We start from the raw sequence: 12500 nt of genomic DNA on the forward strand, positions 1-12500 counted from the left end.
CAGTGCCTGAATATCATTATCTTCAGCAATAACCTCTTTGTAACTCTGAAATATTGCACAATAATGTCTTTCATCACACTGAGTTAGTACCTTATGAACTCCACAAAAAGGCATTGGCTACTTTTATGGTTCAGAGAAAAAGGCCAATATTTGCCCTCTCGTTCCCAGCACAGAAAAAAAGGAAGTTGGTGCTGTTTTGTTTTAATGTAAAATAATGAATGCTTAATCTAGATACTGTTGCTGTTACTAAAAAATACGCGAATGTAAATTCATGTAAATTTGGGTAAAAATTTGCCGAATGTTTGGCTACAGCCTCTTGTTTACCTTCAAATCTTCATCCAAAGGCCTAACAGCATCTCCACGTTCAAGAAAGTCATTTAACCAGCCCTCTACATTTTCCTGCACACTGGATGATGCTGAATTTTCATCAAGAGAGGGATTAAACAGCACCTGAGATCCTGTCAGCTCCAGTCGAATTACCAATATTGGTAATAGTTCAGGATCCTGTTAAATTCAGAAAAAGATACTTGCCTTAGCCATTTCCTTCCTTCACTCATGAGCACCACACCAGCTCTTGTAAAACTTAACATCAAAAACAAAAATTCTGAAAAATCACTTACCTGTGACATGTTGGAGAAGACAATTTGATTTAGCATAGATCGTAATGAGGCATGAGTAGAGTTCTTTAATCCTTCCATAACCGCTCCACTGACATGCCTGATATAGCTCTGCCATGCTGGGGAAGCGCGGCTAATCTGAGCTGCCTGCCAATCAAACACAAGACATCAACTTAACGATGCAGCACAAGGGTGTCTATGAGGTTTTTCTATTTTAGTTTAGAGCCATATTTGCAGCAAAGAAGGCTTTGGCCCTTTAACTCCCAGTGGCCACTTATATAAATTTTACTCTGTCTAATGCCAGACGATTTTACTCGTCAGTGGGGCCCCCATCGGGCATTAAAGGATTAAAATGTCAAGAAATTGATTCAAGATTAGCTTTTCTGCCAGGACAATGGATATTTTGGAAGCAGTCAGACATGTGAAGTCCCCAACTGAAGCAACAAGTTTAAACTGTTGAGTGACATTACCAGCCTTTTCACTTTAGACTCATAAAAGAGAGACAATTTGTGTGGTCCTTCACACCTGAATAACGCTGATGTCTCCACCTTATCCCAAAAAATCTGAGAATTTTCATGGCAACGTTTTGGCACTTTTTTTAAATATTAAGAATATCGCTTTCTGGGAATGTGAATGTCAATCACCACTTGCTCTCACCTCAAATGTGGATTGAAGCAATGCATGAATTCTATGTCCTCCTGTTATGATTGCATGCTTGTGGGTTTCATGTATCATGCTAGAATAAAAAGGCAAAAATTCAAGACACAGCTGTTAGAAGATTCTTTCGAGCTCTTGTAAGGCATTGGAAAGTGCAAGTCAGATGCAAAATGGAGGGCTGACAACATAAAACAGGTCCCTTTGGATCCGTTTGTTTAAAAATTCTGAGCTTGATTAGGGCTTTGCAAAGAAAGGGATATATTCCACTCAACTCTTGACCCACATAATGTCCCACACGCATGAAATTGCAAAAGCAAGACAACTAAATAAGTGTTCTAAAAAGTGCCTGGGTAGCCTATTGCTGGATTTAAAAAAAAATAACAATAATTTTATTTGACATTACTTGCATTAAAGAAGTAAAATTGAGATGTTATGGCCAAGATCATAAAATATACTTGTAAAAAAACCCCAATTTTTCTGCTTTGTCATTAGGTCACTGCCAATTATATACTCTCAGACAATCTGGAAAAATTACTTTTGAATAATTATGTTTTGTTTGGTGTAACAATGATGCTGAAACTTCATGTTCTTTTGGTGATACACAATCCAGTTCTGCTTTAAGCAATTACCAATTTAAGTTAAAAGTCTGAACTTGCTCATTTTAGAGGAAAGTTTCCTATTGAGAGTTCAGTTCTATCCAGACAAGTTGGAACATTTTTGGCACATGGCAGGTAGAAAACACAGGTTGTGAGTCTTGCCAACAATAAAACCCCTCTAACACCTCTCTATATTAACCCATTCACCCCCAAACCGGCCTAAGCTATACTTAGTATTTTACTCTGTCTAACGCCAGACGATTTTACTCATCAATGGCGAACCCCCAGGAGTCAATGGGTTAAGACTTATAATGAGCCTGACAACTGTTTTTAGGTCTCGTGTCAGCATTAGTAACTAATTGAGTAGGGTTGTTATGCCCAATGGAAAAAACAATGATCTCTAACTGTTGACCTGTGTTATGTACAGCAGTATAGAAGAAAAAATAATAGTTGCATGGCCATTTCTTAAGTCCAAACTTAACGACATGGGCTATAGCTATGATAAGCCTTTAAGCTTTGAGAGATTTCCTCACAATGAGGTCTTCTTTGAACCTTTAACAATAATGCTATTATTTCTTTCCTGTTTTCTCTGCACATCCTTTTTTCCTTATCGTAAATCCTTTCATGTGACCAATAAAATAAATAAAATAACCTGTGTTGGTCCTGGAGTTGGTCCATCGAGAATGACATTTTGGGATCTCGCAAGCTAAATACATCCAAGTGACCACTCTCTGACCATGATGCAGCAATATTGCAGATTTCACGAAAGTTACTCTGGATAACACCAAGGTTGTGGTGCAGATCATCGCAAACCAGATATGATGCATGCTCTACAAAGTCAGCTGATTCCACTGTTTTCCATGTGTAAACATGCAGTCCTTGACCCAAAAGCTAAAATTCACAAAGTATGTACAGCATTTTATCCAATCCATCAATAAATGAACAAAGACCAAAACAAAACCTACACCAACAGAAATAACTACTGGACAGTATATTTGAGTAGTTTCCCATTAAATGCCAAAAAATCAATTTCCCAAGGAATATCACTGAGGCCTAACAAAACAGGGGGAAATGGGGGTATAAATACTGACAACCTAAATTAAAGTCAAGAGTTGCTCAAAGACTATGAAAATATTTAACTAGTCAGTTCATAGTCCCCTGTTTTCCTGCTCAAGTGCATTCTTAGCACCAAGCGCACCTTATGAACAAGCCGTATCTATATCGGGCTTGACCACTCTACTGGATCGAAGGGACGCCACTTGTAAGAGATTTGTTTCTAAAAATGCCCCTCCCAACCCCCTTTTTTCGCTGTTATCAAGTAGAGTAGAGATAAGCAATAATAAGTATAATCTCAGAAGGAATACCACCAGAGTAGTTAAGCCATGTAATACCGAATGTTTTAGTCAATTCGTTACTTGTAGGTATGCTAATAACCTCCCACATTAGAGGAATTAGTATGCGAGGGATCATTATTTAGACATTATATTTATATTTATAATTATTGTAATATTTAATACGTCTTCACTTTGTGCTAATTAATGTATTAGTTGCTGACCCTGCCTGTAATTCAGTCTTTAAACTGTAAGAGGCAGAAATAAACGAATTTGATTTGATTTGATTTGAATTGTTGAGATCATGTTGCAAGCCTCTAAGAACTACTGCCATCTGTGTTACTTTGTGATAGCATGCACAATCTGGGGAAAGAGACAAGACATGTTCCCTGCAGCAAACAAAGATAGCGGCAATTTGCTGAGGCATGTGGTCTCGACAATTGATCAGGACAGTCAATAGTGTAATCAGATAATTTAAATGCATGGCAACTGTATACAAGTAGTTTAGTGGCAGGAACATGGCATATTACTATCACTCCTTTACCTCTTCAATCTTAGCAAGTTTCCTCTCAAACAAAGGTTTTTCGAATTCCTTCATGTTCATCATTACAAAATTGTAGCGAGACACAATAGTGTCAAGCCTGGTTGCAGTGGATCTCAAAAGTGCATCATCAGTTGACCGTAGCAGGATGCGAGCGGGGTCAGGAAGGCGAGCAAGGAAAGGTTCTCCTCCTAAGTAATGCACTTCTCTCAAAAGTAGCATTAGCTGAGGGTCAAAGTTCACATGTAAGGTGGGCTTGCTGTTGTCACTCTCAGGCTCTGCAATCTGAAAGTAACAAAACTGGAAAATTAGTTTCTTAATCAATCAATTACTTTACTGGCATTTAAATTTCACTTTATCAGCAATTTAACAAATAGATTCCTTGTTGCTGTGTGTATGTTTAGTAATAGTAACAAATGACATCAAAATGTCATAAGAACAAAAAGGTGGCACATGAGGCAATAGCCCAGTGTGTCACTGATATTCTTACCACAATTTGACGTCATCTGTGAATTAATTACTGAACAGACACACAGCAACATGGACTCTATTTGTTTTATATAGTAAATAATTAAGAGTTTTTGATGGTGGCATCCACAATGCATCTGTCCTCCGATAGATAATAGGTAAGAACCAATCAAAATGCATGCATTATTGAGCCTTCAGGGCCCAGTTGTTCAAAAGCCGATTAACGTTAATCCCAGGTTAAAAATTCACCAAGGAGCTTATTTATCTACTCCCAAATGCTGTTCAGTGCTGATATTTGCCAAAACTTTACATTAGAAAAAGCCAATCTCGAAAAACAAAAATACGAAAAAGAAACTTTCACCAAAAAGTTGAAAACATAAGCAAATGTTCACACTAATCCTGGATTAAGTTAATCGTCTTTCCAACAACCAGGCCCAGAATAAAAAGTAGTGAAATAAAAACATGAACTTTTGGCGACGACATTATCGTAAGTTAGGTAGCATTATATATAGGACAGAGTTTGGGAAAATACATAAGAATAAATGAGGCGGGGGAAAACAAAAGAATGATCTAAATTAAAAATAAACAGTTTCGCTGGAATAGAGTCATTTTGAGTGTTCAGAGTCAGTCTCTTTTTCCTTATTAAAAACATCAAATAAATAAGGCACTCAAACTTTCCTCTGCATTTCTTCAAGGTGGTAAATTGCTTGTGAAGATTGTTGGATCATTGGTTGTGTTTGTCCTTCAGGTGTTTACCGATGACAGAATATTTATGCTCCTCAATGCATAGGTGGGGATGATGGCTGGTGTAGCCTATATAATTCGAATCAGACGAATGCATTGTTGGTTTACAAGTGAGGGCTTTGTTTCCTTAACTTTGAAGTCTTCAGAGATTTTCCTTCTTCTGAAAATTGGTTGTAATACACGATCGATTTTCTTTCCAAGGTCACTTAGTTGCCTACACACAGAGTCGGCGGATTTCTGATCTTTGAAAGGCAAGGTTATTCGTACAGGGCTGTCAACTGGCTTAATAGGGGATTGGTTTGGTCTTGGGAGGCATTAGCCTGCCAACGCAGACATATTTCCGATGGTCATTTCTCTCACCACCATCGGAAATATGTCTGCGTTCGCAGGCTAGGGGGGCGTGAAATCTCTTAAAAGTAGAATCATTGCAGGATATTTCAGTTTCAGAAACATAATTTTTTTTGTTAGATAATGGATGACAAGAGTTTAGCGCGATCAAGTATAGTTCTTATTAGTGATCGTTTATATCTGTTGTCAACATGGCTCTGATAATGGAGTAGAAGCCCTTTGTTGGTCTTTTTTCTGTAAACAGAGGTGTTCATGTGGTTATCGGTCTTAGTGATTACCATGCCTACAAAGGGTAAGCTGTTGCTGACTAGTCTTGAGGCTTTCTTGCAGACGAAATCTGCTCTTTCCTTGGGAAGAATTCTTCTGAAAACCGATTCAAGGTGCTTTTCTTTCATAAATAAAGGGTGGTAGTATTTTGGAGGTCTTCCTCTCGTCGGGGGTCTCTCTAAGCTGACTGGCATGAATTTGGATTGGTTGTTGACCAATGCTTTACAAAGCAGACGAACATAATCGGACTTATATAATCCATGACAACCACGCCTGAACCCTTGTCCGGTTTAGTGATCACTATGTCATCCCGTTTCTTGAGTTTGTTGATAGATTCAGTAGCGTTTTAGGTGGTTTGGGCCCTTTTCTATCGATTGAGCGCGATCGAGCGAAGCGTCGCTGCGGCTAGATCCTTTTTGTCGTCAGGAAGCGTTGGTTCTATTTTCCAATAGGCCTTGTCAAAAGCCACTTGTATATCCATGGCAGGTATACGAAGCTGGGGAATCGAAAACTTCAAACCTCGGCAAAACAGGAGTTTATCGAAGAAAGTGAGGTGATGAGATCAGATATTTTGAATGGGCTCTTCAACATCAATATCTCTGTTTAATAACTTTGCGATTTTAGACGTGTGATCGTCAGACATCCTCTGGTAGTGTTTCCTGCGTAGCAAGGCAATTGTTTTCAAGATGCATAGGTAACGGAAAAAAGAGCATTTCTGTTGGATTTTGCTGTAAACCTCACTAAGCTGTTTCTTCAGTGATGCAGTCTGCTGTAATTTTCATTCATCTTCGTTTCATTGAGCTTCGCGAAAGTAGGAGTCAGGCCAAAGTTTTGGCAAAGGCGGAGAAATTCAATCGTTCCATCTCAGTTGATCTGTTTTATGCTTAACTTTTCAAGTCGTCTGAACAAGTCAAGCTTGTTATCGCATTTCAAACTTCTAATAACGAAAAGTTATTAATTTTGTTCATTCTTTTGTTTTTCCACGAATCATTTATTGTAATGTATTTTCCCACTCTCTATCCTATATATAACGCTGCCTAATTTACAATAATTTGCATTTGAGAAATGGTGACATCGCCAAAAAGTCATGTTTTTATGTCGCTACTTTTTATTCTAAAATGTTTTTCAAAACCTTTCGTTATTAGATTATTGAGCTTATTGTTATAAACTAGGATATCCACATTGTCATAACTACATCGTACTAATTATCATGTAGTTTTAGTTATTAAAATAATAACATTGTGCTCAGCAAACAAGATGAATAAATTATTATTGACAGCAATTACCACTGTGACATTTACTAAATGCTAGAAATGTGAGGGGAGAAAATGAGTGAATGGCAAAGATCCTCCCACAGAGATGTACAAGTACCAACCAGTAGTGGTTGTTTCAACTTGATCCTCAGCTCTGGTTCCATTGCATTTTGCCAATGACGAACAGTGTCTGCTTCACATCTGAAAACAAATCAATAATAATTCTTTCAGAACATGCCACAATATTACACACATAAATGTACAAAGTCATGTCCCTTTTAAAATAATATAAATACTTTTCTATGTCCTTGATAAGATCTGAATAAGCATCCCTTAAACGCCATCCATCATCGCCTTTAAGAGAAGCTGGTGACACACGATTCAATCGTGACATAGGCTCCTGCAGGAAAACACAAGAAAAAAGCGAAAAAAGCTTAAATAATGGCAAAAGTGCTAATTATATGATATGTTCTGCAAAAGACTATCAAGGAATTATCAACTCTGGGATGGTCAGCTGCTGCTTGATGGTTTGTGGTCCGATTGAAACCAAAGGCCAAACCCCAATTTTTAAGTTTAAGTAGGTAGTGATAATGCTTAAGAGCTAGGAAAAAAACCTTGGAAACAGAAGCAGTACATTTTGTTCATGCTTAAAACTGAACTGAACTTGAACATCTCTATTGTGTCTGTAAGTATAATAGTTTACTTCATTGAAACCAATTTGAAAATGATTCTTCCTAATTTTCATGTAGAGATAACAAATTTCACTACTTGAACGGAGCAAATCGCAAAATGGATCTTGACTGGTTACCTGAATGTGTATTTTGAATCCACGTAACCAGAGTAACTTGTTAGCAACTGGAGGAAGATGTGGATAAGCTGGAGGAGAATCCACATGCGCTTCAAAAAATGCCCTCATTTCCAGTAACTCGTTAGTAAAGCCATGTACCAGAGTGGAAAATGTCTCTCGTAGATTGTTCTGAGAAAGAGCACAGAATGAAATGAACTAAAAGACTTGATATCTTGATGTACACCTACACTAATGCTAAATACAGTTTTATCAAGTTAGAAACAAAGAAACAATTTAGTTATATGCAGTATATAACATTCAACAATTGACTGGTCCCGAGGGAAACAGTTCATTTTGTTTCCAGAGAATCTCAATGTTTCCCCAAGGCGCAGCTGAGGTAATAAGGTAAAGTCTCTGTTACGAGCCAGAAGGCCCATCAGGCCGGCGCTTATCTCTGGTTTCTTGTAGCATGACGCGACTAGGAGTATTTCTATTTCTAGTGTCTTGCCCAAGAACACAACACAATGTCCCTGGCCAGGACCCGAACCCAGACCACTCGATCCAGAGTCGAGCACTCTAACCATGAGGCCACCACACCTCCAATGCAGCCGAGGGAAACATTGAGATTTGAGGGAAACAAAATGAACTGTTTCCCTAGGGACCAGTCATTAAGTGATTTGTTATATAGCACAAAAAGAAAAACGTACAGTGGCAACAACGGCGGTTGTTGGTTAAGATTCGCAGGTAATAGTGCACTGTTACCGTCTGACGTCATAGATTTTGCACTGTTGCCCGCTCAGAGACTTTTGGCGGGAAACAGTTTTATTGTTAGATGTCATGTGACCTTGAAGTAACCAATGAGAGTGTGCACTGTTGGGGAAAAAAATTCAGCTGTATAACAGTAGGGCATGTATAGGTTCCTTTCATCTTTCTCCTCTTTCACAGCTAACACAGTCGTGTGTGATTCATAGCATTATTATAGCCAACTCGATCCACCCCAGAGAATTTGTTATAACTCTGCAGAGTTTCATCTTAGCCTGCTTATCACTTTTCAGCAATAAAAATGGAGGTAACTGAGTTTGTTTTTGAGATACACGTGTTTAAAGACAAAATATAGGACACTTTTCGATGGCTTTTTTTTTTGACATGGTAAGCTATAACCTCACATCAGTGAGTGCATCTTGTTAAGCAATTATTGGTGTTTCATTTGGTACCATAACATTGCCATTAGGTGAAACATTTGATTAGATTCAATCCTTCGGAATAGTGCAGTTTGTTGAAAGTGTAAAACAACCATCACTTACTTCTCTGTCTCAGGTTTTAAAGTTGAGTGCAAATAACCAACAATTTTTCACCTGAACAAGTTCACGACCACTGATTCCTTCAAACACTTCAAGCAATCTTAATTTGGCTCTGGTGTCCCAGCACTGCTTGAAGCTTTGCTTCATTACATCGGCTAAATTGTGCTCTAGATCCTAAAACAAGGCATTTGCAATTAGCAGGATTATAAAAACATGGTTTAATAAAAAAACTGTGCTCATGAATTCAAGTCCTGCCCTCGCAACTGGAGTTTTTTTCTTTCTGGGTTATTTTTATGGTTAACTCTTTGTCTGCACTTGTACATAGCCAACTGGTGTGCCTCCCACTAGTGCCAGAAGATATGGTCACCGTGGTGTATTGATCAGTGCACCATCTCCCGACCATTACGCCATTTGGTTCCAGGCCGGGTTCTGTCACCTATTTGTTTCCTTGGAAAAGTAACTTAAACTTTACTCCAAACTATTTTTCTCTACCAATGTGTACAACTGAATTCTGGTGGCATATTTCTGAGGTTAACACTGTGATGGACTGGTATCCTGTCCAGGGTTGACCAAGATAATCCCCAGCAATGTGAGCACCAGGGGCTCATGTGCCACTCACCTTTCAGTGTATGCACAGGGACGCCCACAATGAAAACTACTCGGTTACCAAAAACATATTAATAAAGTAATATTGTTGTTGTTGTTGTAATATTCATTGTTGTTATTGTTATTATACAATGTAGCACTTAACAAAAACACAGGAAGTTTAGACATTTATAGTTACAGCAAAAATACTCTCACCGATTCCCATTGCACTTACCCTTGTAACAGAACGAAAAGCAAAAAACTCTCTCTCAAATTCCTGGGTTTCATTTGCATTTAATACATCCTGGTCGAAAAAGGAAAGATTTTAAGTGAATTTAATATACAATTATTGTGTAGGAGATGTTTTTATTTTGAATGCCATATGACCAAAACCACATGCAGAAATAATATTACTCTACATCAAAAAAACCAAGAATATGAAACAGTCAGAATTTAAAGCATAGTATATAACACCCTCAATAAAAGTACTGGAATTTTTGTGCTTGCAAGTTTAAATAATGCATGGTCTAAGTAATTAGCCTAACCTTACAAGTGTAAACAATAGAATTAACTGCAAGTTTTCTTACGTTGGGCATCTGCTGGAAAGACCTGACAGCCTCCAGAAATTTTCCATGTATCTCCTTGACTTGACTATCCAAGCTGTTACCTCCAGCCCCACCAATATCAGCAGTGCATGTTAGCATCTCAAAGTGCTGTGTAGTCTGCACTAGCTCAAGTACATCATTGCATCTCTCCATGAAGCTGTTCAGTGATGCAAAGCAGGCACTGTTTCTTGCAGGCCATGCTGAGTCTGTCCAAAGCTCCAAGGTATCAATGCTACCTGCACTGCTGTCACTGAAGCCACTGCTTTGGTGGAAGATTTTGTTTGTTTTGGGTGTTAGGCTGTCATTGTAAAGTTTGCTATGCCACACAATTCCTCCACTATCCATACTAAGACAAATGCCCAAGATAAAATGTTAGAAATCCTTAAACAAAAAGAACTCCCAGTTGTTTTTTGGTCTCAGAGAGGAATCACTGACTGATTTAGCACATACGATAAGACTGCTCCCTTGGATAACTAAACTACACCGAGAGGTTTTTCTCTGGGTACTCTGGTTTTCCCCTCTCTTCAAAAACCAACACTTGACTTGATTTGCACTAAATGGTGATTTCAGTTTACAGTGTTCCAAATTAGTGCTCCAGCACTAGAAGACTAGACACTTAAAACTCAGCAATCTGTTTAGTCACCGTCATTGTGAGCTCTTAAAATGTTACCTGATCTATTTTCTATAATAACTTGTTATGCAATTAGGGTTTACAACTTGGTGTTAAAGATCACAAATTTATGCAACTTAGACAACCCTCTATTATATAGTAGTGTCGCTGATGGATGGAAAAGCATGTACAGACTAACTGTACATGACTTTATGGTTTGTCATAACACCCACGAAACCAGTGAAACAAACAAACGAAAACCATGAAACCCAAGAAACCAGTGAAACCTTGAAACGTGAAACCCAAAAAACCAGTGACACCATGACAACAAACGTTACATACATTAATATTCCTCCATTATCTTCATTGAAGCGTCAGAAGCAAGTTAGTCTGCACTAACTTGGCGAACTGTCCCTTCAACGGTGTCATCCTCTTCACTTGATCTGTTGGCATCTGTAACAACTCTGATATCTTTATCCAGGCATTGCGATAATACCTTTGTGTGGGTCTGGCAAATAAAAGCTTTTATGCCTTTCCTCCCTGATCTCAAAGTACACAATGTTAGGGTGCTGGCTTGCCTGAGCTCTGTTTACTGTGCAGGAATCAAATAGTCAAGTTTGGACTAAAATGGCTAAGGGCAAAGCCCATAGCCACTTTTATTAACTTGTACATCTCAAATGTTTCTTTTAGACACAAGGTTGGCCCAGTAAAGACAAGGGCAATGAAAACGCCACCAATTAGGGATAACAAAGGATAAAAAGGGGGAGGACCTGCACTAGGGGAGGAGGGATTAGAGAAGCATCTTGTATTGTCAACTTGATAATGTCTCCAGTTTGGCATACGTGCCCAATGTATGCGATAAAAGTGTTCTTAAAAGGTGCGGTGTTTACAACCTTCTGAATATCCTCATTTTTATACACAAGCTGTTACTTATTCTTCATCCTTGTTAGGTCTCTTCAATCCACCTCTGACCATGGATACTTTGAAGACAATGGAACCAGCACACTTCTATTTTCTTATATGTTTCTCATACGCTTCCATTCAACCAACCAATGATGATTTTACCAGAATTCTACTCATATTACCTCCCCTCGAGAGACCATGATAGTTTGCAGCTACCCTGCAAGAAAGCCGTGAAACCATGACACCCATCAAACCATTCAAACCACGAAACCTGTGAAACCACTGAAATCATGAAACCCACGAAACAATGAAATCCATGAAACCTGTGAAACCTAATTAGAAACCATGAAACCTGCAAAACCATTGAAACCATGAAACTTGCTATGTAATAAACATTGAGACCATAAGAAACCACTGAAACCGTGAAACATGTGAAACCATTAAAGCCTGGGAAATCATTGAGAGAAGGAAACCTGTAAACGAATTGCAACCATAAAACCCGCAAAACCATTGAAACCACGAAACCTGTGAAACCTGCAAAACCTTTAAAACCATGAAACCAATAACACCAGTCAAGCCATGAAACTAGTAACACCCTGTACATGCTTTTACACCAGTCAGCAGCACCGCTATATAATAGAGGGATGTCTAATTATCATGTACTTGTGATCGGTGACAAGTTGTAAACCAGTTAGGTTTTTGTATTTCCATCAGTTATTCATTTTTCATAGAACACTATCCAACCAAGTCTAAGGTTACAACAACTAAATTGAAAAGTATTTAAAAGTGACAATGATCCTTCACCTTAGCCTAAAAACAATACTTATCTTAAGTCCAAGGAATCATGAAAACTTGTCTATAATGACTGCAAGTATACATGTATTCTG

At 38.3% G+C, this 12500-nt stretch overlaps 1 protein-coding gene across 1 annotated transcript in view; it reads right to left on the reverse strand.

Annotated features, from left to right (window-relative positions):
- Positions 1-12500, reverse strand: part of LOC138030792 (uncharacterized) — a 94998-nt gene that overhangs the window by 69926 nt on the left and 12572 nt on the right. The window contains 12 exon segments of the mRNA XM_068878665.1: positions 1-45; positions 325-504; positions 621-764; positions 1275-1353; positions 2523-2761; positions 3746-4027; positions 6945-7023; positions 7119-7222; positions 7631-7798; positions 8965-9084; positions 9731-9799; positions 10083-10446. The exon segment at positions 1-45 is cut by the window's left edge and continues 48 nt beyond it. Of these exon segments, the coding sequence (XP_068734766.1) occupies positions 1-45; positions 325-504; positions 621-764; positions 1275-1353; positions 2523-2761; positions 3746-4027; positions 6945-7023; positions 7119-7222; positions 7631-7798; positions 8965-9084; positions 9731-9799; positions 10083-10446 (1873 nt within the window).

Source organism: Montipora capricornis, chromosome 13 (genome assembly GCF_036669925.1).
Source record: "Montipora capricornis isolate CH-2021 chromosome 13, ASM3666992v2, whole genome shotgun sequence".
NCBI lineage: Eukaryota > Metazoa > Cnidaria > Anthozoa > Scleractinia > Acroporidae > Montipora > Montipora capricornis.